Source organism: Leucopleurus acutus (assembly GCF_964270905.1).
Source record: "Leucopleurus acutus genome assembly, chromosome: 20".
Taxonomy (NCBI): Eukaryota; Metazoa; Chordata; class Mammalia; order Artiodactyla; family Delphinidae; genus Leucopleurus; species Leucopleurus acutus.
The window spans coordinates 46,828,177-46,854,120 of record NC_139162.1 but is presented as its reverse complement, the minus strand read 5'-3'; the positions used below and the strand labels follow the sequence as shown (position 1 = coordinate 46,854,120).

Here is a 25,944-nt window from a genome sequence, read left to right as displayed (position 1 = left end):
CGCGTGGACCCGGGGAAGCCGCAGATTACTGAGCCGTGTAGCTCCACGCTCGCTATGAAGCCAGGTGGAGGCCGGGGTTGGGGTCGGAGCTCAGGACTGGGATCCGGCGGGGATCGGGGTGCCGGGCCGGAACGGAGGGGCGGGGTCCTGGCCTGGGGGCAAGGATTCTGAGCCCTGGATCCGGTCTCTTGTGGGGAAGGGGTCTTGTTCCGGTCTCTTGTGGGGATGGGAGGGCTTGGTTCCGCCCTGTGATCGAACCTGAGCCTGGGGTTCGGGTTCCTGGTCTAGAGGTTTGTGATTGACTTCTCAGAGGTCACGGTCGTTAGTAGAGAGTCTTGGGCGTAGAATTGGGGGTGTCCTGAACTGGGATTCGTTTCACTGAGGCAGTCATTAGGGGTCTTGGATATTGGGCCGCGGGCGGCAGTCGAGGGTACTGAACCAGAATCTAGATCCAGGCATCCGGGGTCTTGGATCTCTGGGCGTGGGATTTGGGGATTTGTCCTGATTGGGAGGCGGAGAGCCCCCGGTCTTGGGTGCGGGGGCTGGGCCTTCTAGGACCCCATATGCTCCCCAGTCGCTGCCGCAACAGCAGTACCCTTGGCTTCAAACCTAGCTTCTCAGAGAGGGCCGGCATAGATGAGTATTCCCGGCTTGCCCTCCCTGGCCCACTTTCCCGCTCTCTACTCTCCGGAGGGGGGCGGGTCCCTGAGAATGGAGTGGAGCTCCTGGGCCTAGTGATTCTCAACTCGCGGTGAGAGGTGAGGTGAAACTTCACATGCCCAGTATAGGATTATCGTGGGGTGGGCAAGGGAGGTAATCACAGGGCGTGAGTGGTTTTATTCATTCCGATTTTACTCGAGATTTTGATGAACCCTCCACACCTCCCTCCTAGTGGAATGATGAGAGTCCTGGCTTTGACAGCAGAAGGGCCTCAGTTCAAAGTTTCAATCCTTACTATGCTTAACTTACTGTGTGACGTTGGGCAAGTGGCTTTACCTCTCTGAGCCTCAGTTATCTCATCAATAAAATGGCACCCAGTTCTAATTTAGTGAGAGCATGTTAAGAAAAAATAGCACATGGTGGTAATCATTTTGCAATATATGTGTATCAGATCAACAGGTTGTACACTTTAAACTTACACAATGTTACAGTTTGCAGTTATGTCTCATATAGCACGGTGCTTGACATATAATAGTATTTTCTCTAACTGTTATCTTTATCTTTCTTCTCAAGGGGAGCAAAATTAGGGTCCTTCTCCCTGGTGTCTCAGCTCTTCCTGAATCAGGTCGAGCCCCTCTCCCCTCCCCGCAACTTGGTCCCCTGGAGTTGGGGAAATCTTCTGCCATGACTGAAAGGGTCTGTTTCCTAGTACAGGTTTCCTTTTTTCCTTCCTTCCCCCCACACTTCAGCCTGTGGAGAGATGGGGTCATCTGGGCGGGGGGCAGAATTTGTGGGTCCATGCCCCCTCTCAAGTTCCCTTTCTCTTCAGTGTTTACGGATCTACTGGTGGAATAGGCAGTGCCAGGCAGTGTGGCTCCCACTGAGACCCGGACAAGCCTGCAGGCATCCTGTGCTCTGATTGTGCCAGGAATGGAGGATACGCCTTCCCAACCCTTCCCTCACTGTGTTAGGGTAAGAAGTTGTAGAAGTTGTCCGGAGTCAGCTCTTTAGCGAGGATTTTCGTCTGGTTGAGAGAGGAAGCCTTTGGGAGATTTTGAGCGGGGACCTGAGGTCAGTCAGACTGGACTGAGACCTTTAAAAGGATCCTTCTTGCTTCTGTGTGCAAAAGACTTTCGGGGAACAAGAGTGAAAGTAGGCACATCAGTGGGAAGTTTGTTGCTGTCATCTACTAGGAGATGATGTGGCTTGGACCAGGGTGGTAGCAATGGACCTGGCTGACAAATTGTCAGGGAATATATTTTGAAGATAGAGCCAACAGCTTGTATGTGGGTGTGAGAGAGAGGGGTCAAGGACAATGAAGGGTTTTGGCGTGTGTAACTGGAGGGGTAGAGTTTCCAGTTTTGAGATGGGGAAGGCTGTGGCAGGAGAGCAGTTTTACACTGGGGTCGGGGAGGGGGTCTGTGGACCCTCCAGCCAAAACTTATAGATAAAGGTATGTGAATGTGCATTTTTCTGAGGAGTGGGTACTTTCAGTACATTTTTCTAAGAACCCCAGGACCTGAAATGGATTGATATGTTTTGAGTATCATGCCACTGTGCCCCATGCTGTGCCCACACTTTCTGGGTCTCTGTTCTATCAGGCCTGTGTTGAGGGTCTCTTAGGCTTAGTGGTTTCTCCCCTAAGTAGGAAGGTGGAGGGATTCATTCTCCTGAGTTTGAATAATATATTCAAACTGTGTGCGAGGTAGCATATTAAGTGCTCTGTGTGTATTGTCATCTAATCTTTACAACTCTGCGAGGTGGACACTGTGTTATTTCCATATCTCCTTCTTACAGGTGAACTTTTCAGGATACCCACAGACCTTCCCTACTCTCTAGGGTCGTGAATGGCATGGCCGTCTCCCTGTAGTCAACGCATGAGCTGCTTGAGGGAGGGACTGGGGCTCTGGTCACCATCTGATCACCTGCTTCCTGAATGAACAGAGAGGGTGTTTTCTTCATGAGACAGAACCCAGGGGTTTAAGAGTTATCAGCCCATTCACTATCTGTTGAGCCCATACTTTGTGCCAGGTGTTGTGCAGGATGCAGTGATGACCAAAACAAACATCTCTGTCCGTTTGGAGCTTGATTCTCGTGGGAGAGGCAGGCAGTAATAATCTTTAAGATGCCATGTATGATAACTGATAGGAAGAAAAAGCAAGCAGAGTAAAGGTCAGGTAGCCAGAGAAGGCCCTTCTGAGGAAGGAACATTCGGTCAGAGACCTGAGTGCAGTGGGGTGGGTGAGTCAAGCAATGTCCTCTGGACCCAGGCAGTGGGAACAGGAGATGCTCAAGGTTTAGAAGCTGGAAAGTGAGTTTGTTCTTGGGGAGGAAGAGCACGGGACCCAACATAGAGAAAGGTCGGAAAAGTCAGCAAAAGCCAAGCCCAATGGTGGTGATTCTGTTTGGGCTGCACATCAGAGTCACCTGGGGAACTTTAAAAAGCCCCATGGGGCTTCCCTGGTGGTGCAGTGGTTGAGAGATCGCCTGCCGATGCAGGGGACACGGGTTCGTGCCCCGGTCCGGGAAGATCCCACATGCCGCGGAGCGGCTGGGCCCGTGAGCCATGGCCGCTGAGCCTGCGCGTCCAGGGCCTGTGCTCCGCAACGGGAGAGGCCACAACAGTGAGAGGCCCGCGTACAGCAAAAAAAAAAAAAAAAAGCCCCATGCCCAGGCCTCCACCCCAGACAATTTACATGAGAATCTAAGCCACAGCCCTGGGCAAGGATGAGACCCACCGATTTCTAGCTTTGGAAGCCTTGGAAGCCGGAGGAAGGAATTTTGATTTCAGTTAGAATGTGACGGAAAACCTTTGAAGGGATTTGGGCAGGGGAATGATGAGAGCTGATTTGCTGTTCTGCAAAGGTCAGTCACCAGCTGCTGTGTGGGCAGTAGACTGCAGAGGGAGTGGGAGACCAGAGGTCAACAACTCTTGGTGTAGGAATTTAAAAACCGTTCATTTTTAACAACTAAATTAGGACTAGCTATTCAGAGTTCTACATTTTCATCTCTAACACCATCAAAACGAATGAAGCCTTCATAGGGTGGGAATATAATGCACCTTTGCAAAAACTTTAGCAAAGTTCGTTATTGAATAGTTTACATCAAGTGACATCACTTTAAACCATCACTAATTTTCACACGAACGATTGTTTGATAATGCAGTTTTCTGAAAGTACTGCAGAGCTTTTGAAGCCATCACAGAAAAGTCAAATACTGGATCTGTTAGCACCAGGAGAGTTCTGTCTGCTTCAGACGCTGTTTTGTGCTCAGTGAACAATGTTTGCTCTCTCCTGAAGTGATGAAAATCAAGTCTCTCTGAATGTTTTCTTTTCCCTTCAACTTCCCATCTTGTTGACAGGCCCTAAACTGCTATGATCAGTCGCCCATCCATAAAGGACAGTTTTGGGTTTTGCTCGTTCTCCCCCCCTGAGTTGGGAGAGACTTGTGCGTGCTTGGAAGCAGGGGGATCAGTTAGCAGGAAAGATGTGATGTCGAATGCCTCCCCTCTGTTTTGGGGTTGGCGCTTTTCTGCCACACACGAGGGCAGGAGTGGGAGGGCATGAAGAAGTTTCCAGGGCCCGGGGGACCCTACTGCCACAGTGCATGCACACACACAGTGCACACTCTTCTTCAGACTAATTAATATTGATAATAGAACAGATCCTGTGCATTTACTAACCAACCAAGAAAAGAAGAATATTGACAGTAAATCTACCTCTATCTATGTTTTCCTCCCCTATCCTAACCCCATAACTTCTCTCTCCCAAAGCCTAATATCGTGAGTTTCGCATTTATCATCCTCTTGCCTCTTTTGGGGGGCGGGTGGGGCGTGGACTACCACATATATCCACACCGCATAGCACCTCTTAGTTGTTGCTGGCCTTTATAAAGAGGATATTGTGTTAGATGTGGTTTTCTAGGGCTTGCTTTTTCCCTTACCATGATTCTGAGATTTATGTCTCTGTTGTGTGGATCTGTTGATGCTTTTCGTCGTTGGTCAGGAATCGTCCCTCTTTCATTTGTCAATTCTGCTCATGGACGCTCAGGTTAGTCCGTGGTTCTGCTGCTGTGGACACGCGTGGGCACCTCTCCTGGCGCCCACATGCACACGTTTCTCTCCCGAGTGGAGCTCCTCGGCGTAGGAGTAACTTCTCAAGCTCCGTGGCCCCGTTGATGGTTCTTGTTTCTGTTTCCACCACAGGTTTCAGCCCCCGTGGGGGGGGCTTCAGTGGCCGAGGTGGCTTTGGTGACCGTGGCGGTCGCGGCGGAGGCCGTGGAGGCTTTGGCGGAGGCCGCGGAGGCTTTGGCGGAGGCCGTGGAGGCTTTGGCGAGGGCCGAGGCCGAGGCGGAGGCTTTAGGGGCCGTGGGCGAGGAGGGGGAGGAAGAGGTGATGGAGGGGGCTTTCCCTGGGCTTGGGGAGCGGGGAGGGAAGCATGGTGGGGTCTCCCTCTCACTGCATCTCTGCCTTGTAGGTGGCGGGTTCCAGTCTGGTGGCAGCCGGGGTCGTGGTCGGGGAGGAAGAAAAGGAAACCAGTCGGGGAAGAATGTGATGGTCGAGCCTCATCGGCATGAGGGTGAGTGAGGAAGGCAGGGAAGCCCCTGGGGTTAGGGGTGGGGTGTGGCCCGCCGGGGTGTTCACCCCTGCTCTGATCCCCTCACCCAGGTGTCTTCATTTGTCGAGGAAAGGAAGATGCACTGGTCACCAAGAATCTGGTCCCTGGAGAATCGGTTTATGGAGAGAAGAGAGTCTCGATTTCGGTGAGACCTGGGCGCCTGGCTGAGCCACCAGAGCCCCAAGCTGACGGTGTAACCGGCTGCCTGGTCTCCCTGTTCCCACCGTCTGTCCTCCACGTGACAGCCAGGGGATCCTCTTAATCCATAAGTCAGATCATGCACCCCCTCCTCAGATACCTTCCGTGACGTCCCGCTGGCTTCAGGTTAAAGTCCCGAGTCCTCGGTGTGGCCTGGAAGGCCCTGCACATTCTAGCCCCGCCTCCCCACTGTCTCCACCCACTGTCCCCCTAACCTAGTGTCTTCCAGCCACAACGACAACCTTGCTGTTCCCTCTGCCTGGAACACTCTCCTCCCAGCCCTGTGCATGGCTGGTTCCTTTTCATCACCAGCAGCTCTGGGCAGGTGTCACATTGTCTCTCTCACAAGGCCCCCTTGCACCACGCTGTCTATCAAAAGCTGCCCTCACCGCCTTTCTGCTGGCTTTCCTGCTGCCTGGAATGCACGTCCCCAGATAATTTGAGTGGCCCCTCAGCCTCAGGTCTGCTTCAGGTGTCTCCTCCTTGGCTCCTCCCTGGCCACCCTTTCTCATTTTCACCTGCCCTCGCCCTGCTCCCCATGCTTCAGATCTTCCTTCCCGGCTTGATCTTTTCTCCTTAGCCCCGTCACTAGCTATTATGCCGTGTGTGTTAGCCAGTTCCGCGTATCCTCGCTCCTTGAGGGCGCGGCCTTTGTCCCCTCCACTGTGTTGCTCCAGTTCCTAAGCACGGGGCGCGGTCAGTGTCTATAGAATGAATGCATAGGTCTTGCCTTGCTGTTGCCTGGGATGATCTTGTTTGTTTATTGTCCCCGTCGCTGCCCCTGAGTCAGGAACCTCCACGAGAGGGCAGGCCCTGCCTCTGCCGTGGCCACAGATGTGTACCCACGTTCGTTTCTTGTACGATGACTGGGCGCCCCGTCCCTTTTGAGGGCCCAGGAGTTAAGAGCAGTGCGGTCTTACAGAAGAGCCCGGCACTGACTTCTGCCCCCATCTCTCCCGGCCCAGGAGGGAGAGGACAAAATCGAGTACCGCGCCTGGAACCCCTTCCGTTCCAAGCTGGCGGCAGCGATCCTGGGCGGCGTGGACCAGATCCACATCAAGCCAGGGGCCAAGGTGCTCTACCTTGGGGCTGCCTCGGGCACCACCGTCTCTCACGTCTCTGATATCGTAGGCCCGGTGAGTAGACAGGTGGGGGCAGGAAGGGGTGGGAGGGAGGGAAAGGCCACCTCCTCTGCCAGCCTGGAGGTCAGAGGCCCTGGCCACTTCTCTGCACCGTGTGGCTTGGAGCCAGGCCCTTCCTGGTCACAGTGCCTGTGAGTGAAAGGAGCGGCTTGAACCACATCGTCTCCAAAGCCTCATTCAGCCTCACTCCTGAGTTCTCGGCCTGGAGGGAAGGGGCGCGGGTATTGGGGTGACCAGTGATAGAGAGGCCCAGAGCTGAGAGGACGTTCGATTTGATTGCCCTCTTTAAAAATGGATACCCCCCAAATCTGGTCTTCTGGTTTCTCTTGAAAGAACAGAAGGCGTCAGTTTCTGGGCCTGTGTTTCTGTGTGGCTGGACAGGCTCCCTGCTGAGAGGGCACCCATGCATCTCACTTCGTGACCCCTCACTCAGCTACAAGACTGTAGGCTGTGTAATTTAGTGGTTAAAAACCCCAGGCTCTGGTGCGGGCTCTTAACAGTGAAGTGGCTTTTAGCAGTTACTGTCCCTCTCTGAGCCTCAGTTTACCCATCTGGAAAATAGGGTCATTGTGAAGATAAATGAGCTAAATCCTGTAGAGTGCCAGGAGCAGTGCCTGGCCCACTGCAGATATTCTTAGCTGTGACGATGTTATCTCTGTGCCCTAGCTTCCTCATTTTAAGCCTGAATTGGGGGCCTGGGCTCTCAGATCAGGCAAAGCAGGACTGAATAACCCTTGGACCTCAGTTTATTCATCTAAAATGATAACAGGTCATTAAATGGTAGGGTTTGGATTTGGGGATTTGAAGAGATGCATGCAGTATATGGGCCATAGTAGGCACTCCGTACGTGAGAACTAGTATCGTTGTTTTTGTTTGATTTTGATGTATTTTAGGACGGTCTGGTCTATGCAGTTGAATTCTCCCACCGTTCTGGCCGTGACCTCATTAACTTGGCCAAGAAGAGGACCAACATTATTCCTGTCATTGAAGATGCTCGGCACCCGCACAAATACCGCATGCTCATCGGTGAGGGGTCTGGGGTTGGCTCGGGTGGGGTAGGACAGGCCACTCCAGGTTTCCTGGAAGAGGCCTCCAGAGCCCTGATTTGGATGGAATTGGAGCGGATGAACAGGCCTCTTGAGTCTGCAGAAATGAAAAGGGTCGGGGGAGCCAGGTGAGGTTGTGGAGGTGGCAGTCCTGCTTCAGGGTCTGGGATGTCTGGAGGGCCAACCTCCTTTCCTCCAATCTCCCCCACCCCAGTACTTCCTGCCTCCCTGCAAAGTGTGGTACCTTTTATACTACCCCTGACTTATGCATAAAAGCCTGCTTTGACGGTCCTCATCAGCACCGTCTGGGGAGATCATAACCCAGAAAGCACAAACGGAGTATGGCCTGGCCCAGAGGGGCCCATTGTGAATGTAAATAACTTTGTTTTAAAAACAAATTCAGAAGCATAGTGTAAAAATGGAGTGCATTATACACCACCCCCAGAGGTAACCAGTATGAACAATTTGACGTCTGCTTTTCCTGATTTTAAAAAAGTCAGTTTTCATTGCACCATCTTTTCATTTTTTTAAGTTTTTTATTTTATTTTATTTATTTTTTAAATTACTCTGCCTTAAAAATACTACTTTGCCTTCCCCCGGGCTTTTCTTTTCGTGAGTTTTTCCCCTGTGCGTCCATACCTTGCCCTTTGTCCCGCAACTTGTTTTCCTTTGACAACCCTGCAGACGCTCTTGTCTGTGAGTGCTCACCTTTACTTGTCTTTTTGATGACGTGTCTGTCTCCCCCGCCCCCAGACCCGGGAGCGTCTCGAGGGCAGGGTCCGGGTCTGACTCGTCTCTCTGTCCCCCACACGCGGCCCAGGGCTGGCCACAGAGTAGGTGGCAACATGGTTTACAAGAGGAATGAATGAATGGTGTGACTGTGGGTTTTGGACCCATCTTGGGGGCACTCTGGAGGGAGGGGGATCAAAGGGGGAAGTGAGACTGGAGGCAGGGAAGACTCTGCCAGGAACCTGCTGGTGTTGGGGTGCAGGCCCCATGGGAGGAGCTGGGAAATCCAGTGGATCCAGCTTTTAACCGCTACTTGTTTCTCCCTAGCAATGGTGGATGTGATCTTTGCTGACGTGGCCCAGCCAGACCAGACGCGGATTGTAGCCCTGAATGCCCACACCTTCCTGCGTAATGGAGGACACTTTGTGATTTCCATTAAGGTGCGGGGCTTAGAGGAGTCCTAAGATGGGGTGGCAGTATCTTCTCTATCTGTAACTGCCAAGCAGCCAGTCAAAACAAGGGGGCCTCCATCCCCCAATCCAGTCAGTCTATTCCCAGCTCCCTATAAGCCACCCAATCAAATAGCACATAATGAAAAATGTCTACAAAAGTAAAAAGCTTAGAATTTAAAGAGGCCATAGACTGTAGCGATTAAGTGCATGATCGCTGAGTCTCTTGAGTTTGAATTGCATCTTGCTGTGTGTCTTTGAGCAAGTTACCTAACCTATATGCCTGTTTCTTCACTTGCAAAATAGCAACGTTAGTCCTATCTCTTTTAATGTTGATGTAAGGACTGAATGTCTCAATATGTATGGAGTGTTGAGAACAGAACCTGGTGTAAACTAAATACCAGATAAATGCTGGATGCGTTTTAAAAAATGTTTCATTTTGAAGTACAGAGGCCTCTCCATTGTCTTCAACCAGATTCACCATTGTTTTCTGCAGCCTTTGCTGCATTTGTTTTAGCATTCTCAGCTGCATTCTTGCTATTGTTAAAGAAGAGGAAGTAGAAAAAAGAAAAACCCGGAGTGTAAGATTTAAACACTGGCTTTTAGAAAAATAGGGCGCTGTTGAAGGCTTCCTGTTCCAATCCAAACCAAATTGAAAATTTATCTAACGAAGTCTTTCCCCACATCCCAAAGCCTAGTCTCCAATGAAAACAAATTCTACTGGTTTAAAGAAGCACAAAAAAGGGAAAGCAGCCCAAAGCCTTGCTGTGGACTTCAAATCCTTTCTTCTGCAGGCCAACTGCATTGACTCCACAGCCTCTGCAGAGGCCGTGTTTGCCTCTGAAGTGAAAAAGATGCAGCAGGAGAACATGAAGCCCCAGGAGCAGTTGACGCTAGAGCCATACGAAAGAGACCACGCTGTGGTCGTGGGTGTGTACAGGTGAGCAGGGGGTCCAGTCAGTACTTGTTAGGAGTGCCCCACGGTGGTGATGAGCTCTGAGTCCCCTCATCTCTTTCCTCTCACAGGCCACCCCCCAAGGTGAAGAACTGAAGCCCAGCGCCATCAGGATCGCGAGAGACTGTCTTGCTACTGTTAACACGTGTGTTTTTCTATTAAAAGACTCATCAGTCTCTCCCTTTGCCCCTGATTGCTTGGCGACCTCTATCAACAGGGCGCATGCGCCCTCGGTCAACTTGCGTGGTGGTGGGGGCGGGCGTTTTCATCCGGTCGTATAGCGCATGCTCCTACCTTAGCTGCCTCCTGCGCAGCCGTAACGTGGATTTCGGCGCTTGGGCGGGGTTGGTTGCTTTCTGCGTGTAGATCCCGGTAAGCTCTTCTGAGCGCAGGCGCGGAGTGTTTCCCTGGGTCACGTGAGGGGGAAACAGGTTGGGGGGGGCGGGAGGCGGAGTCCGGGGCGGGGGGGGGGCCGGTTTGTTGTGGTCGCCATTTTGCTGGTTGCATTACTGGGTAATCGGGGCCCTGGCTCGCCGCGTCTGCCGGATATCTTCAGCCAGTGGGCAGGACTGAGCTCGGGCTTCCCGAGCAGTTTGAGTTCCCTTGCCCGCGCCCTCAGGTAACGACGCGGCTACGGGCGGGGCAGCACGCGCTCTCGGGAGGGGGGTAGTACGGGACCCGCCCTGCCCGCGTCGCCGCGAGATTTAGCATGAGGCCGAGGGAGAAGAGGAGGGGGGCGGTGGGCAGGTGCAGGCCTTGCCTGGCTATTCTTAGTCGGATTCCTGGAAGGGGCCGAGCCCCGAGGTAGCAGTCTCGGGAGGGAGACTGGGAGGGGGTAGCCGGGCCTCGCTCCCGCTCTTTGTTTGGTCTCGGCTCCGCCGGCCGCATCCTGGTCGCCTAGCAACAGCTGTCCTGGGCTGTAATTGGTTGAGCTCTTGGCAGCAGTGGCCAATGGCAAGGTTGTTGCCATCGTAGGTGTGGACTGCCAAGCTCTGTCCGGCCCCGCCCGCCGGGGCTCCGCTGGCCCCGGCGGGCCTCCAGGGTGGGAGGCGGGACGCTGGGGTCCCCTGGGGCGGGTGGCTGAGCGGGGCGGTGCTGGCGGGGCGAGGGTTAACCCGCCCCTCCCCCGTCCACCTGCTTTCCCCTTCCCCCGCGTGCCCTGGGCTGACCCTCGTCCCCTCCTCTCCCCGCCCTTGGCGGGGCGGCGGCTGCTGTTGTCACCCACCGAGCCGCCTGTCCCGCTTGTCCTCCCCGCCGCGGGGCTTGCCGGGCCGGCCGGGCCGGGACAGGCGGCCGATTTCTCACCACAGACACCGCCGCCATGCTGGCCGCTCGCCCACCCCACTGGGGGCCCCACCGCGCCCCAGCCCCCCGTGGGCGCGCCAGCCCCGACCCGGGTAGGGGGTGGGGGCTGAGAGAGAGGGTCCTGGTGTGGGAGGGCCCCGAGGAAGAGATTGTTTTGTGGGGGAGCTCCAAGAGAGAGGAGGGGTCGTGGAGTGGCAAGGCTTGGCATAGGGGAAGAGGATTGACATGAGAGAAGGCCCGTGGGGAGAGGATTTTGGTGTGATAGATGCTCTGCAAGGGGAGAACTCTGTGATATTTGGGGAATTTACCTATGGGGGCCTTCTAGGAATGGGCACAGTTGTGGATTGACCCTGGTGTAGAGGAATGACTGGAGAAAGGGCCCTGACAGGAAAAAACGATTAGGGAGGGTGGGGGTAGGAGCCAGGGTAGGGGAGACAAGGACCATCCACTAAACCGTGGGAAGGAATGCCTCCCCCTTGCTTCCATCAGAAGGAGTGGGCCTTGATTGGGGGTGGGCGGGGGCTTGGAGTAATGTGGGGAAGGGCCCTGATGTGGCATGGGGGAACTGGAATATGGTTTGGGAAATTACGGAGGGGTGGTCCCCAGTGGGAGGAAATGATAGGGAAGAGGTCTTAGCACCATATGGGGAGGGTCCCCTGGGAAGGGTGTACCCTGGTGGGTGAGAATGCCATAGGGTTAGGACCCTGTTATGAAGGGGTCCTCACATAACCTTGGTGTGATCAGGAGGTCCCTGAGGATCCTGCTGTGGTTTGGAGGGGGCCCAGAAGCCTCTCATGTGGTTAGGGGGATGTTAGAGTTCTCTGGATTGGGGCACCAACTGGGAAGGGTAGATCTTGAAGTGGAGGGACCTTGCTGTGGTAATATGAGGTCATGACGTTAGGGAAGACTACAGGATGGTGGGATCTTGTGTGGGGAGGGCCATGAGTAGAAATGGGGAGAGAAGAGTGAACCCTACTCCCTATACTGTCTGTGGTTTCTCTCTTCTTCTCTTCCTCCCCTGCAATTATTCGTGTCTTTCTGTCCTTTCCTGTCATGGCCCACATCCCTGCCTGGCTCCCAATCATTCCCTTTTCCATGTTCCTCTCTTTGTGCTGCCTACTTCATTTATTTGGTAATCATTTGTTGGGGACTCCGCTGTGCCCCACCTCTACCACTTCTCTCTGTCCCCTCTCTTCATTGCCACCTGCTGCTGTGTTGTACCCTTTTCTTCCTCACTCTGTGCCCTGCCTTCTCTGTGTTGTCCACCTCTTTCCCGCTTGGTACTGCCCAACACATCCCCTTGTTCCATGTTGTTCCTCCGCCTCCCGCCTGCTCTCAGGTCTCAGCGGCGGTGGCAGCCGAGGTGCAGGATGCGAGAAGGCGCCCCCCGGCCGGGCTCCCGCTCCAGGCCTCACTCCCCTGCGGCCCTCTGAGCCCACCATGGCCGTCCCACCGGGCCATGGTCCCTTCTCTGGCTTCCCGGGGCCCCAGGAGCACACGCAGGTACGCGTTCAGCTGGATCCTCACCTGCCTGGGGGTCGGGGGAGGCTGGGATAGAAGGATCTTGGGGCCGAAAAGATGGTGTGGTTGCCCAAGACAGTCTCCCAGGAGCATGAAGGGTGCCATGGGAGTGGAAGGTATAGAGGAGTTGCTGGTGGAGTCAGGGTTTGGAGAGCCTGGGTTCAAATCCTGGCACCACTGTTATATTACTTAGGTTCTCCACGTTTCAGTTTCCTGTTCTGTCAAATGGGGCCTATAATGATACCTACCTCACAGGGTTGTTGTGAGGATTAAACAAGTTAATGAAATGCAATTGGAAATGCTGAGGACAGTGTCTGGCACATAGTAAGCACTCAATAAATGTTCATTAAGGGGAAAAAAAGAAGTCCAGAGTGAAAGATCTGGAGGGGTTGAAAGGGAAGAAGGTTGAGCTGCAGGGTCCTGGAGCCAGCAAGGCCTGGGGGCGCAGGGTAAAGACCTTCAAGGGTAGACTGTTAAGCCTCTAAACTGTAGAGCTGGAAGCAGGATGGAGTAGGTGGTCTAGGGTGCTGGACCCAGATCCAAGATCCTTAGGATGAGAAAACTGGTCAAAGATGCACAGAGTGGGGGGTGAGGGTTAGGAAGGCCCCTAGGGATGAGGATGGAGCAAGATAGGGAGCTCCTCAACATGGGATACCCAAAATGGATGGTCTCAGGTGAAGGATTGGGAGGGTCAGAGCCCAGGTTTCCTATCTGATCTCTCCCACTGAGGTTTAGAAAAGAGTAAAGGTATGTGATGAAAGAAAGGGGTAAATAGTTCACTTCATTCACTCAGCAGATTTCTAATGAACACCCACTATGTGCCAGGCCTGCTCCAGGCACGGGGGATAAAGCAAGAGCAAGATAAAGTTTCTGCCCTTGGGGAGTTTCTGTTCTAGTGGGGTTGTCAGACAGTGACCAACTAAAGTGTGTGGAAATGATGCGCCAGCTGCCCACTGAGTTCTCCTCCTTGAGGTCAGAGGTGAAGGCCTGTCCTCAGTGCTCACCGTCACCCCGCCTCCCCCAGGTATTGCCTGATGGGCGGCTACTGCCGCGGAGGCTGCCCCTGGCCTTCCGAGACGCGGCCTCAGCCCCGCTGCGCAAGCTCTCCGTGGACCTCATCAAGACCTACAAGCACATCAATGAGGTGGGCAGGGGGTGAGGGACACCGGCTGGGTGCTGAGGGGTCCTGGCATCGGTCACTCATCAGTCCTCATCTCCCGGCCGGCCGGGCAGGTATACTATGCGAAGAAGAAGCGGCGGGCCCAGCAGGTGCCACCTCAGGACTCGAGCACCAAGAAGGAGAAAAAGGTCCTGAACCACGGTTATGACGATGACAACCATGACTACATCGTGCGCAGTGGCGAGCGCTGGCTGGAGCGCTATGAGATTGACTCACTCATTGGCAAAGGCTCCTTTGGCCAGGTGCGGGATGCCCCCCACCCGACCCTGATCCAGGGGTTAGGAGGTACGGGCACCCACTGATATTGACCCACACAGCCAGTGGTTCAGTGGCTTCAAGTTCCGTGCTGGGCCACTCACCCCAGTGCAATCACTTGGTTACCTGTGCCTCAGTTTCCTTTTCTGTAAAACAGTGCAAATAACAGGACTCTCCACATAAGGTTGTTGTGTTATCTCATATCCAGTGTTTACACTCGTGTCTGACTGTTGGTGAGCACTCAGATTGAGTTATTAGTGTTACTGATGGTGATATTGGTGGGTCTCCTTACTGGAGGGAGAAGAGTGGTGGTACCTGGCTCTGCCCTCCACGCCCGCGTTCCCTCACTTTGTGACATGCCTGTGGTCACAGGTGGTGAAAGCCTATGATCATCAGACCCAGGAGCTGGTGGCCATCAAGATCATCAAGAACAAAAAGGCCTTCCTGAACCAGGCCCAGATTGAGCTGCGGCTGCTGGAGCTGATGAACCAGCATGACACAGAGATGAAGTACTATATAGGTGAGGCCTGGGGCAGAGCTGCCTGGGGATGGGTCACCCTCGGTACAGGAAGGGGCTGGTGTCTTCAGGGCAGGGTTTGGTCTGTAATTCCCGGACATCAGTGATTTCTCCTGCCGCTTTCAGGATGTCTACCCTATTCACATGAGAATGTTGGTCAGAGTTTGTCCGGTGCTCACTGAGGGTCATGCTCTGTTGTGAGAACTTTACATAAAGTCACTTGTTTAACCCACACCGAAGCCCCATTATCATTGCCCACAGCTTGGAGATGAAAAAACAGAGGCACTTAGGTGCTGTCACTTGCAGAAGGTCACAGTGTTTGTACTCAGAATAGCTATAATCTGACCAGGCAGTGGACTCCAGAGCCTTTACTCTTAACATCTATGCCAGTCTTTTTCCTCTTTCCTGTACTGATTCCTCTTAGAAAAAGCAAGTGGATTTAAGGAATGCATTTCTTTTAAAAGGAAAATATACAACCTTACAGTAAATGGAAAGCAAGCATCCCTTGTCACAAAAATAAACAGAACTGAGACTAAAACAAGATTATAAAATTAAATGAGGAAGTGTAGGATGGTGTTAAAAACCCATCAGCACCAAATGGAAACTTTCTCTTTGGTTTAATCAGGAAGTTTGACAGAGACTTGAAAATTAACTTCCTGTGTGAATCAAGTTATAGACATATAAAAACATCCTGATTAGCAGCTGGTACCTGTGGGCACACCACAGTTTGGCCTGTGCTCCAGAAGCAGAGACACAGATCTGGTTCCAGCCTCTCTCTTTATGAGCGTGGGCCCCAGGTTGCCGCTGGCCCTCCCTGAGCCTCAGTTTCTTCTCCCTCGGCCCATTTCCGTCCTCTTCCCGGCAGTGCACCTGAAGCGACACTTCATGTTCCGGAACCACCTGTGCCTGGTGTTCGAGCTGCTTTCCTACAACCTATACGACCTCCTGCGCAACACGCACTTCCGTGGCGTCTCGCTGAACCTGACGCGGAAGCTAGCGCAGCAGCTCTGCACGGCGCTGCTCTTCCTGGCCACGCCCGAGCTCAGCATCATTCACTGCGACCTCAAGCCCGAGAACATCCTGCTCTGCAACCCCAAGCGCAGCGCCATCAAAATCGTGGACTTCGGCAGCTCCTGCCAGCTTGGCCAGCGGGTGCGGCCCCGGGGTGGGGCCAGTGGTGTGGGTGTGGCCAGGCTGTGGGCGGGGCCAACTGGTGGCCTGGGGCCAAGGGGCGAGGCTAGGAGGGGATGGGATCGTAATGTGCAGCTTGGAGTGGCTGATGCCTGAGGGATAGTGCTTGGGATGGGGGTGTGTGCGGGTACGGAGGGTGGGGCTAGTGGGTGAAGGAGAGGGCTACAGGTATACTGCCGGAAGGAAAGAGGAGTGGAGCCTGGGAGAACAAGCCAGTTTTGAGGCTGCCAGATTGTAGGGTTGGAGAGGAGGAGTTGGGTGGCCTTGAGCCTGGCGTGGCAGTTTACAAAGTTTTGTTTACTCTGTGCTCTTAAAGCTGGGGATGGAAGGGGGTGGGGCTCTTCAGCTTTGCAGCTTCCTGTGAGCTGGCATTTAAGATGATGCTGGTAGTGGTTTGAAAAGTGTCCAGTTTGGGAGGGTGGGAAGGGCCTAGGTTTACAGACTCCCAGCCTCTGGTGACCAAGAGGGGCTCAGGATCAGGCCAGCAGAAATGGAGATCAGGATCAGATTAGGCCAGCAGAGTGACTCCTGGAAAGCTGGTGTTGATAACATCAGGGTTTGGAGACCCCCGTCCCCAGTTTTGGGGGCAGGATACCTGTCCTTAGTCAGTCCTCCTAGCTGTGGGGGTGTCACTGGTGCGAGTTGGGGAGGCGGGACCTCTGACTATTGCCCTCTCTCCTCCCCTAGATCTACCAGTACATCCAGAGCCGTTTCTACCGTTCGCCCGAGGTGCTCCTGGGCACACCCTATGACTTGGCCATTGACATGTGGTCCCTGGGCTGCATCCTGGTGGAGATGCACACTGGAGAGCCCCTCTTCAGCGGCTCCAATGAGGTGTGCTCCTGAGGAGGGGGTGTGCTGGAGGGGGTGGAGGCCTGGCCGGCCTGATGATCCTGACTGCCTGCCTGCTCTCAGGTGGACCAGATGAACCGGATTGTGGAGGTGCTGGGCATCCCACCAGCCCCCATGCTGGACCAGGCACCCAAGGCTCGAAAGTACTTTGAGCGACTGCCTGGGGGTGGCTGGACCCTGCGAAGGACAAAGGAACTCAGGAAGGTGCGGCCCCTGCCCCATGCCGCTCCTCCTACCCCGGTGGCCCCTCACTCTCACACTTGGGGCTCCCTGCTCCCTCTCTCCCTGCTTCCCCTCCCTTGTGTCTTTCCCTTCCTTCCTCTTCCCTCCACCCCGTCTGTCCTTTCCTTCCTCCCCCACCCACCCCATCTCTCCTACTACCTACCCCACAACTCTTCTTAGCTCCTCTCTTTCCACTTTCTCTCCTGTGCCTCTGTTTCCCCGTGTGTGTCTCCCTGCCCCTCCTGCCCACTGACGGCCACTCTCTTGCCCCCCCTCCCACCTCCCCCTGCCAGGATTACCAGGGCCCCGGGACACGGCGGCTGCAGGAGGTGCTGGGCGTGCAGACGGGCGGGCCCGGGGGCCGGCGGGCGGGGGAGCCGGGCCACAGCCCCGCCGACTACCTCCGCTTCCAGGACCTGGTGCTGCGCATGCTGGAGTATGAGCCCGCCGCCCGCATCAGCCCACTGGGGGCTCTGCAGCACGGCTTCTTCCGCCGCACGGCTGATGAGGCCACCAACACGGGCCCGGCAGGCAGCAGTGCCTCCACCTCGCCCGCGCCCCTCGATACCTGCCCCTCTTCCAGCACCGCCAGCTCCATCTCCAGCTCTGGTGGGTGCTCAGTGCCAGATGGGGTAGAACAGGGGTCGGGGCAGCTCTGGTTTGGCCTGATCTGGGGGGGGACCTTGTCCCTGGGCCTTCACCTAGAGCTATGAAACTGCATGATCCTCAACTCCAGAACGGGTGGGGTAGGCGAGCTCAGACTGGCCCTGATTTGGTCTCTGAAACTGAGCTTGGGTTCAGATCTCTAAAACTGGTTCTGGCTCTTTGACACCCCAAACTGAACTCTGACCCTGATCTCAAAATTGGGTCTGATCCTTCGACTGGGTGCTGGCCCCAAAGCCCAGACCTGGGCCTGGACCATGAACCAGACTCAGCCACCTGAAAACTCAGCCCTGCCTTTCCTCGCTTAAGGCCTCTCCTCTCTTCCCCGGCACTTCCAGGAGGCTCCAGTGGCTCCTCCAGTGACAACCGGACCTACCGCTATAGCAACCGATATTGTGGGGGCCCTGGGCCCCCCGTCACTGACTGTGAGATGAACAGCCCCCAGGTAATGGGACCTTGGGGACTTTGGAAGTGGGTGGTGGAGTGTCTGGGGCTTCAGGACCTAGGTCTCCATCACCAACTGTTCCTTTGCTCCTTTAGGTCCTGCCCTCCCAGCCACTGCGCCCCTGGGCAGGGGGTGATGTGCCGCACAAGACACATCAGGCCCCTGCCTCTGCCTCATCACTGCCAGGGGCCGGGGCCCAGTTACCCCCTCAACCCCGATGCCTTGGCCGTCCCCCGTCACCAACCTCGCCACCACCCCCGGAGCTGATGGATGTGAGCCTGGTGGGCGGCCCTCCGGACTGCTCCCAGCCTCACCCAGCGCCTGCCCCCCAGCACCCGGCTGCCTCAGCCCTCCGGACTCGGATGACAGGAGGTCGTCCACCCCTCCCACCCCCTGATGACCCTGCCACTCTGGGGCCGCACTTGGGCCTCTGTGGTATACCCCAGAGCACGGCAGCCAGCTCATGACCCTGCCCCCTCCCTGGGGCCCCTCCTGAAGCCATACCCCCCCCCACCCAATCTGGGGGCCCTGGGCTCCCATCCTCATCTCTCCCCTTGACTGGAATTGCTGCTACCCAGCCGGGGTGGGTGAGGCCTGCACTGATTGGGGCCTGGGGCAGGGGTTCAAGGAGAGGGGTTTAGGCTCACCTCCCCACTAAGGACTGGACCCTTGGTCCCTTCTCTCCCCTTGTTTTCTATTTATTGTACCAAAGACAGTGGTGGTCCAGTGCGGGGAGGGGGAGATTCCCTCTCACCCCAGGGCCCTAGGAGGGGGTGGGGGCAGGTAGGGGGAGATGGCCTTGCTCCTCCTTGCTGTACCCCCCAGTAAAGAGCTTTCTCACATTCCCGCCTGAGCGTTTGCAGGCCCTCGGCTCCCCTCACCCAGCCCTCAGAGGCGTGGTGGGGAACGGTGTTTGGGGAGGGGGGGGGGCGGTGCTGGAAGAGCTTTGTCGTGTGGGATGAGTCCCTGGTCCCTGGGGAGGTTACGGCTATTGATGCAGGCATGGGACTGCAGGAGGTCTGGGGCTGTGGAAATCTAGACACAAATCCTGGATAGGATGCTAGCCCACACTTGCTTTTTCTAGGGTAAACTGAGACCTTGAAAGGTAAAGGCCCAGCTCTGGCCTGTCTCTGGGAAACATCAGGTTCTGCCGTAATAAGCCAGGGCTTCCACAGAGTCTGCACAGGCATGGCTCATTTTGCCGGTCATCCGGTAGGTGCTGAGTGCATGTAGCAGGCCTTATTGGTGCCACCTGGGGAATGGCAGGCAGGCAGTGGGTACGGAATTTACCCCCCACACGTCTTGTCTCACTCTTCGGAACCATTGTGGAGCAAAGCATTTTAAGATTCTCAGGCAAAAAGAAAGTCCCGGGGTTCCAGGTAAGTGGGCCTGTTTCCATAGTAATTTGGAAACTTCTGTCTCTAACCGGCCAATCAAGAGCCGTCAGGTTCAAAGGGTATCGTCCCCCGCCACCGGGGCGCGGGGCTTCCTGGGAAATGGAGTTCTATTTGGAAATTTCATCTCCTTGTTTTCGTTGCTGAACTACAAAGCCCAGAATTCCTTTCGCTCACGTGTTTAGGGGCGGGTTCTCAGGTAGCCAATGGGCAGTCAGAAGCAGCCGGGGCCCGGATGCTTAAGGCGGGCTGTAGAGGAGGAGAAGGCCGTGATTGGGTGGCTTTGGCCAGACTCTGCGGCAGTATTGAGTTCTCGAAGTCTTGCGGAACGTGGGTGACTGCGCTGTGCCGAGAGAGCGTGCAGGTTAGGCGTTCATCGTTACCGAGCAGGAGGTAAGCGCGGAGGCCCGAAGCGGCCCCACCACGTGGGGCGTCACTAGCCTCTGTGTTGGGCCCGGCTCGCGGGAAGCCCCAGTCAGTAGGAGAGACGGGCAAAGGCCCCGTTACGGGCCTGCGTGTGTTCGCTAACGGAGGCAGCGTGAAACGCGGAGAGAACCCAGGCCCGGCGCCGGTAGGGAAACCTTGCCGGGGGGGAAGGTGCTGTCTGAGCTGAGACCTGAAGACGGAGGGACGTTTGGGGATGGCGGTGGTGTGGTGGAATGGCTTGCGCAAAGGCAACGATGAGAAATAGCCTGGTGTGTGAATGACCTGCAGGTGGTTGGTGTTGGTGGAAATCTTACTGAAAGTGCTGTGTGAATTAGATTGTGGAAGATTTTGTTGGCTCTTTAAGGAGTTTGGACTTTGTCCTGAGGGCAGTGAGGAGCCACGGAGGGTTTTCCAGAAGGGAAGGGGCCCAATTTGCTGCCAGCTGGGAATAGATTGACGGGGAAAAGACTAGGGTGTGGGAGCCCAGGATGGCAGCTGTGATATCCTAGGCAGGAGATGTCGGGGATGGAACAGGGCAGGGGCCTTGGATGGGAGGGGAGGATGAGTGTCGGTGGGGGAGACTTCCAGAAGGCTGAGTTCACAGGCTGTGTGGGAGAGGGAGGCGAAGACGGGCGCGAAAGGAATCTCTCCAGCACTGTGGGACGGTGCCTGACATATCAAAAATGATTATAAAACTTTTTTTGAATGAACGGTCATAAGAAGCAGGTACTACTATGATCTCCCTTTTGCAAATAAGATTACTAATGGTAGAGAAAATTAAGTAACTTGCCCAGGATCACACGGCTAGGAAGTGGAGGGCTCAGGATTTGTGTGTGAACTATTGACTTAGCAAGGTGCAGGATGAACCTCAAGACATCAGCAGGAGTCAAATCATGTGGGTCCTGTGAGGAATTTGTGATGAGCATGGAAATATATATTCCCAATTTCTATTTCTAGCCCAGAACCCCTCTCCTGGCCTGTTGACTGACTGCCAACATGATAATCTCCTCCTGGATATCTAGAGATACTGAGAGTAATCTTTGCAAAATTGAACTCCTGGTTTTTTCCCCAAAACGTGTACCTCCCACATTCTCACTAAATGCCACCTCCATTCTTGTAGTCCTTCAGACCAAAAGCTTGGGAGTTGTCCTTGGTTCCCCTTTTTGTCTTTTATCCATGTCTGGTCCATCAGCAAATACCTTCAAAGTATATTCAGAATCGGACCATTTCTTCCTACCTCCACTCCTGTCACCCTGGCCCTGTCCACCCTTATCTCCTGCCTAGACCTCAGTGGTCTATTTGCTCCCCACTGTCTGTTTCTCACATGCAGCCAAAGGGACACTGTGGACACCTGGGTCTGGTCACATCCCTCCCCTGCTCGGTACCCTGTGGCTCCATCTCACAGAAAGTAAATGCCACGTTCCTCTCCATGGCCCGCAAGGCCCTGCATTATCTGTCCCTGTTGCCTGTCTGACATCATCTACTCCCTTCTTGTTCCCTCTGTTCCAGCCACACTGGCCTCAGGGCCTCTGCACTTGCTGTTCTCTTTATGTTGAACATTCTTCTCCCGAATAGTCAAGGCTCACCACCATCTCCTTTAGGTCTTTACTCAGATGTTACTTTCTCCTTGAGATCTTTCCTGACCACCCTTCTAGAATGGTGCCACAAATATTTGTATCTGGGCTTCCCTGGTGGCGCAGTGGTTAAGAATCCACCTGCCAATGCAGGGGACACGGGTTCGAGCCCTGGTCCGGGAAGATCCCACATGCTGCGGAGCAGCTAAGCCCGTGCGCCACAACTAGAGGCCCGCGCGCCTAGAGCCTGTGCCCTGAAACAAGAAAAGCCAATGCAGTGAGAAGCCCGCGCACCACAAGAGCAGCCCCTGCTCGCTGCAACTAGAGAAAGCCCGCACACAGCAACAAAGATCCAACGCAGCCAAAAATAAATTTATTTTAAAAAAAATTCATATCTGTCTTCCCTTTAACTTTTTCCTTAGCATTAATCATATCACTGCTTAACATGGTGCATAATTTATTTATCTCGTTTATTGTCTGTCTCCCTCCCCCCCCACCCCCGTAGTAGATCATGAGCTTCATGAGGGCAGGAGCTTTTGTCTACTCCATGCTTTATGTCTAACACCTAGAAGAGCTCTTGACATGTAGTACAGGCTCAATAACTATTTACTGAATGAATGGATGGATGATTGCAGTAGTACAGTTCCTGATCCTAGCATTCTAGGGACTCTGTTGATCCCCTATGCACAGAACCTTAAGGGGCTGCCTTAACGTTTTCTGAGGTCTCAGACATTCGACGAACATTTCATCTTGCCTCTGCTTTGTGCTCAGGATTGAGGATACAGCAGAGAACAAAGCAGTTTCCCTGTCCCCAGAGAGCTCACAGTCTCCGGGGTGGAGGTTCAGATTGTCAACTTCTCACGCAAATATGAAATTACAAAGAAAGGTAGAGTGTCATAAGAGCACTTGACAGAAAGTCTAATCTGGACCCTAGGAAGTGAGGTTTGAGGTGGTGGGGTAGGCATTAACTCTGTCAAGAGGTAAGTGTGTGTGTGGTGCTGGGAACCTAGAGGCCGAGGGGGAGCAAGAGGCCAGACCATGTGGATCCTGTAAGGAGTTTGTGTCCTTACCCTCACGTGCAGTGGGAAGTTGTAGAAGATTTTTTTTTTTTTTTTTTTTGGCCTCTCCACGCAGCTTCCTGGAATTCCCAGGGAAGTTGTAGAAGAATTTTAAACAGTGGAAGCAGGCATGGTCAGCTACGAGTGTTAAAAACTCCCTCAGGCTGTTGTATGGGGAATTGGCTATTGTGTGGGGATTGAGGATTGAAGTAGACAGACCAGTGAGGAGGCTGTTACCATGAGATTAAAATGGCTGCTATTAAAGGCGGCCACGTGTTCTTTCCTGTTTCTCCCTTGAAGAGGTGGAGTCTCCTCCTCCCTTTTTATCTGGCTGGTCTGTGAGTTGTTTTGACCCACAGAATGCAGTAGAAGTGATGCTCTGTTGGTTGGGAGGCCTGGGCCTTAAAAGGCCTGGCAGCTGTGCTTTTTTACTCTCTTGGAGCCCTGGGCTACCGCAGAAAGAAGTCCAGCTCCCCCAGTGGAGAGACGTGGAAAGAGAGAGGCCCAGTCATCCCCCAGCTCTTCCACCATTTTAGCTGATGTGCTAAATCACACATGAGTGATGCCATCTCAGATAGTCTAGCCCAGCTCCCAGCTGACACCATGTGGCGTTGAGACGAGCCATCCTGAGTCAGAGCCTCGTCCAAACTACAGAATCAGAAGCAAATAAGTGGTTGCTATTTTAAGCCACTGTGTTTTGAGGATGACTTGTTACCCAGCAATAGCTAACTGAAACAAACAAATGTTTTTTGAGATCTTACCATCTTATGTATTAGTTCATTTAATCCTCATTAGTCATTCTATGTGGTAATATTATTATTGCCTTTATATGTATGAGGGAACCAGGGCACAGAGAAGTTAGTGGAGTGCTAGCAAGATACCTGACACATAGTAAGTGCTGAGCATGTGACAGCTGTTAGCAGCAGCACGTTCATCAGCCTTAAAATTTCCATAATTGTTAAAGAAGTGACAGTAGAAGGAATTAGAGCGTTATTAACCTAGTTACTAGTGGTGTGATTTTAAATAAGTGACTTCACCTTTCTGAGGTTCCATTTCTTCACTGTAAAATGGAAATTATAATACTCTTCATCTCAGAGGACTGTTGTGAGGAGCACAGGGTCTGACGGGGGGCAAACATCTAATATACAGCAGGGATGCTAATTACTACAAAGCATGCATCCAAGTGTGTTGTGGCCACAAGGATGAAGCTATTTTCTTGGAAGGCCTAGTGGAGAAACAGAAAGGCATCAGGTCCTTGGTGATGTTGTCAAGTGCTGGATCAGGCTTCACCTGAAATGAGTTACTTCAGGACTTTCTTATTAGGGAATCCAATAAATCTTTTTTTTTTTAAATCATTTAAGCCCAGTTGAATTGGGCTTTCTGTTACTTGGAACCAACATCCTGATTCCTGGGTTCTGTTATTTGTTGATTCATCAGATATGGAATACTGTTTAAAGTACTGTTTTAGGTGCTGGTATTATAATGGTGAACAAGACCCTCAAAAGCCCTGTCCTTGTGGAACTTACGTTCTAGTGGGGAAGGTAGATGATTTTTTTTTAAATAAATTTATTTTATTTATTTATTTATTTATTTATTTATTGGTACACGGGCCTCTCACTGTTGTGGCCTCTCCCGTTGCGGAGCACAGGCTCCGGACGCGCAGGCTCAGCGGCCATGGCTCACGGGCCCAGCCGCTCTGCGGTATGTGGGATCTTCCCACACCGGGGCACGAACCCGTGTCCCCTGCATCGGCAGGCGGACTCTCAACCACTGCGCCACCAGGGAAGCCGTATTTTATTTTTGTATGCGTTGGGTCTTCGTTGCTGTGTGCAGGCTTTCTCTCGTTGCGGCGAGCGGGGGCTACTCTTCATTGCGGTGCGCAGGCTTCTCATTGCAGTGGCTTCTCTTGTTGTAGAGCACGGGCTCTAGGTGCTCAGGCTTCAGTAGTTGTGGCTCGTGGGCTCAGTAGTTGTGGCTCGTGGGCTCCAGAGTGCAGGCTCAGTAGTTGTGGCTCGCGGGCTTAGTTGCTCCGCGGCATGTGGGATCTTCCCAGACCAGGGCTCGAACCCGTGTCCCGTGCATTGGCAGGCGGATTCTTAACCACTGCACCACCAGGGAAGCCCCAAAGGTAGATGATTTTTAAAGGTTAATATTAGTGATATGAGCTATGAAGGCTGAGGGTAGGGATAGAGAGTGACAAGAGCTGCTGCTTTAGGTGGAGGGGTTCGATAAGATATCCTTGAGGAAATGTTATTGGAGGAGGGACCTGACAAAAAAGGAGGAAGCCAGCTATGCACCTGTTTTGGAAAGAAGGACATTCCAACTGGAAAAAACAGCAAGTTCAAAGGCCCTGAGGTGTGCTCGGTGTGTGGGAGGAGCAGAAAGGAGTGAACTGGACCAGACTGAGCCCGTTGAGCAGGAAGGAGATGAGGGCAAGGGGGTGTGCAGGGCTGGATGGGCCTTGGGAAGGGCTTGAATTTGACTGGCAGTGAGATGGGAAGCAGTTGGAGCATCCTGAGCTGAAGAGTGATGTGATCTCACGTCCTAATGGGATTCCTCTGGCTGCCATGTGGGCACCAAGGTGGACGCAGGGCTCCAGCGAGGAGGCTGCTGCAGTAGTGCAGCTGAGACGATGGTGGCTTGGCCGGCGTGGTAGCAGTGGAAGTGGGCAGATGTGGTTGGTTTGGGGGTGTAATTTGAAGGAAGGAGTGGGCAGGACTTAGGTGTGGGGGGAGAAAGGGGAGTCAACGACTGTAAGATTTTTAGCCTGAGCTGTGGGGCGGGGGCTGAGGGAGCCTGTGGGCGTGGTAAGCATCCCAGTGGGATGAGCATCACCACGATACAGGAGTCTGGCATCCAGGGGCAAGTTCTGGGCTGGAGATACAAACTTGGGAGCCGTTGGCATTTTCATGGTAGTGAGGCCCAGGATGAGATCACTAAGGAAGGGAGCATGGATGGAACCGAGGTCTGGGCATGGGAACAGCGAGCTCTGTGAGGAGGTTACTGCAGTCGTCTAGGCGAGAGATGACAGTGGCCCAGACCAGGGCAGGCGTGAGCGGTCGTCTGGATGCATTTTGAAGGCAGAACCCACAATGGATTGGTTGCGGGTGATGACAAAGAAATGGACCAGGGCCTCCTGAGAACAGAAGAGAGTCAGAACGTGGGGCAGCGACTCTGCTTCCCTCCTTCCCGAGGCCCTGTGGTCTCTGCTGCTCTTTGCATCTGCTGCTTCCTCTGTTTGCAGGCAGCTGCAGTGCCCCACAGCCCTTCTGTCCCCATTCCAAATTCCCCCAGACAGAACTCGGATTGCTGGCGTCCAGCATCCAACCTTGCTCAACCCGCTGTAGCTGGAGGATTCCTACAGTGATGTCTGTCTGCTGGGAAGGGCTGTGGACTGGGCGGTCACCTCACACATTCACACAGTATCCCTGATAGTTGGTGTATTATGGGCAGGCGTTGGGTGTGATTTGACCCTGTTTTGGTAGGTGGGTGGGACAGACCATTTACATAGTCTTAGACTCGTCCTGGGTTGGGTGATGGGGCAGG

The 25,944-nt window shown here is 53.9% G+C and overlaps 2 protein-coding genes across 4 annotated transcripts; both read left to right on the top strand.

The window, feature by feature from the left end:
- Positions 1–9,973, top strand: FBL (fibrillarin). The gene is made up of 9 exons (XM_082862844.1): positions 1–64; positions 4,865–5,050; positions 5,136–5,237; positions 5,327–5,421; positions 6,440–6,610; positions 7,510–7,642; positions 8,719–8,831; positions 9,635–9,780; positions 9,867–9,973. Exons 1-9 carry the CDS (start codon positions 55–57, stop codon positions 9,889–9,891), a joined length of 981 nt encoding a protein of 326 aa, XP_082718970.1. The 5' UTR covers positions 1–54; the 3' UTR covers positions 9,892–9,973.
- A 344-nt stretch (positions 9,974–10,317) lies between these two features.
- On the top strand, positions 10,318–18,562 carry DYRK1B (dual specificity tyrosine phosphorylation regulated kinase 1B). 3 transcript variants are annotated; one of them, XM_082862566.1, is made up of 11 exons: positions 10,318–10,414; positions 12,440–12,603; positions 13,646–13,765; positions 13,855–14,043; positions 14,429–14,576; positions 15,439–15,725; positions 16,452–16,598; positions 16,680–16,820; positions 17,252–17,447; positions 17,840–17,946; positions 18,042–18,562. In XM_082862566.1, exons 2-11 carry the CDS (start codon positions 12,541–12,543, stop codon positions 18,411–18,413), a joined length of 1,770 nt encoding a protein of 589 aa, XP_082718692.1. In that variant the 5' UTR covers positions 10,318–10,414; positions 12,440–12,540; the 3' UTR covers positions 18,414–18,562. The 3 variants fall into 3 exon arrangements, with proteins under 3 accessions (XP_082718692.1, XP_082718691.1, XP_082718690.1); XM_082862565.1 differs by having other exon boundaries at positions 17,132–17,447; XM_082862564.1 differs by lacking the exon at positions 10,318–10,414 and having other exon boundaries at positions 12,424–12,603; positions 17,132–17,447.
- The last annotated feature ends 7,382 nt before the right edge of the window (positions 18,563–25,944 follow it).

Bases quoted from the DNA above. Each gene is read 5' to 3' on its own strand.
- FBL (XM_082862844.1), top strand. The intron at 5,051-5,135 runs GTGATGGAGGGG...TCTGCCTTGTAG, and splicing joins GCGAGGAGGGGGAGGAAGAG to GTGGCGGGTTCCAGTCTGGT. The intron at 5,422-6,439 runs GTGAGACCTGGG...CTCCCGGCCCAG, and splicing joins AGAAGAGAGTCTCGATTTCG to GAGGGAGAGGACAAAATCGA.
- DYRK1B (XM_082862565.1), top strand. From the start codon at position 12,541: ATGGCCGTCCCACCGGGCCATGGTCCCTTCTCTGGCTTCCCGGGGCCC. The intron at 15,726-16,451 runs GTGCGGCCCCGG...CTCCTCCCCTAG, and splicing joins CCTGCCAGCTTGGCCAGCGG to ATCTACCAGTACATCCAGAG. The intron at 16,599-16,679 runs GTGTGCTCCTGA...GCCTGCTCTCAG, and splicing joins TCTTCAGCGGCTCCAATGAG to GTGGACCAGATGAACCGGAT.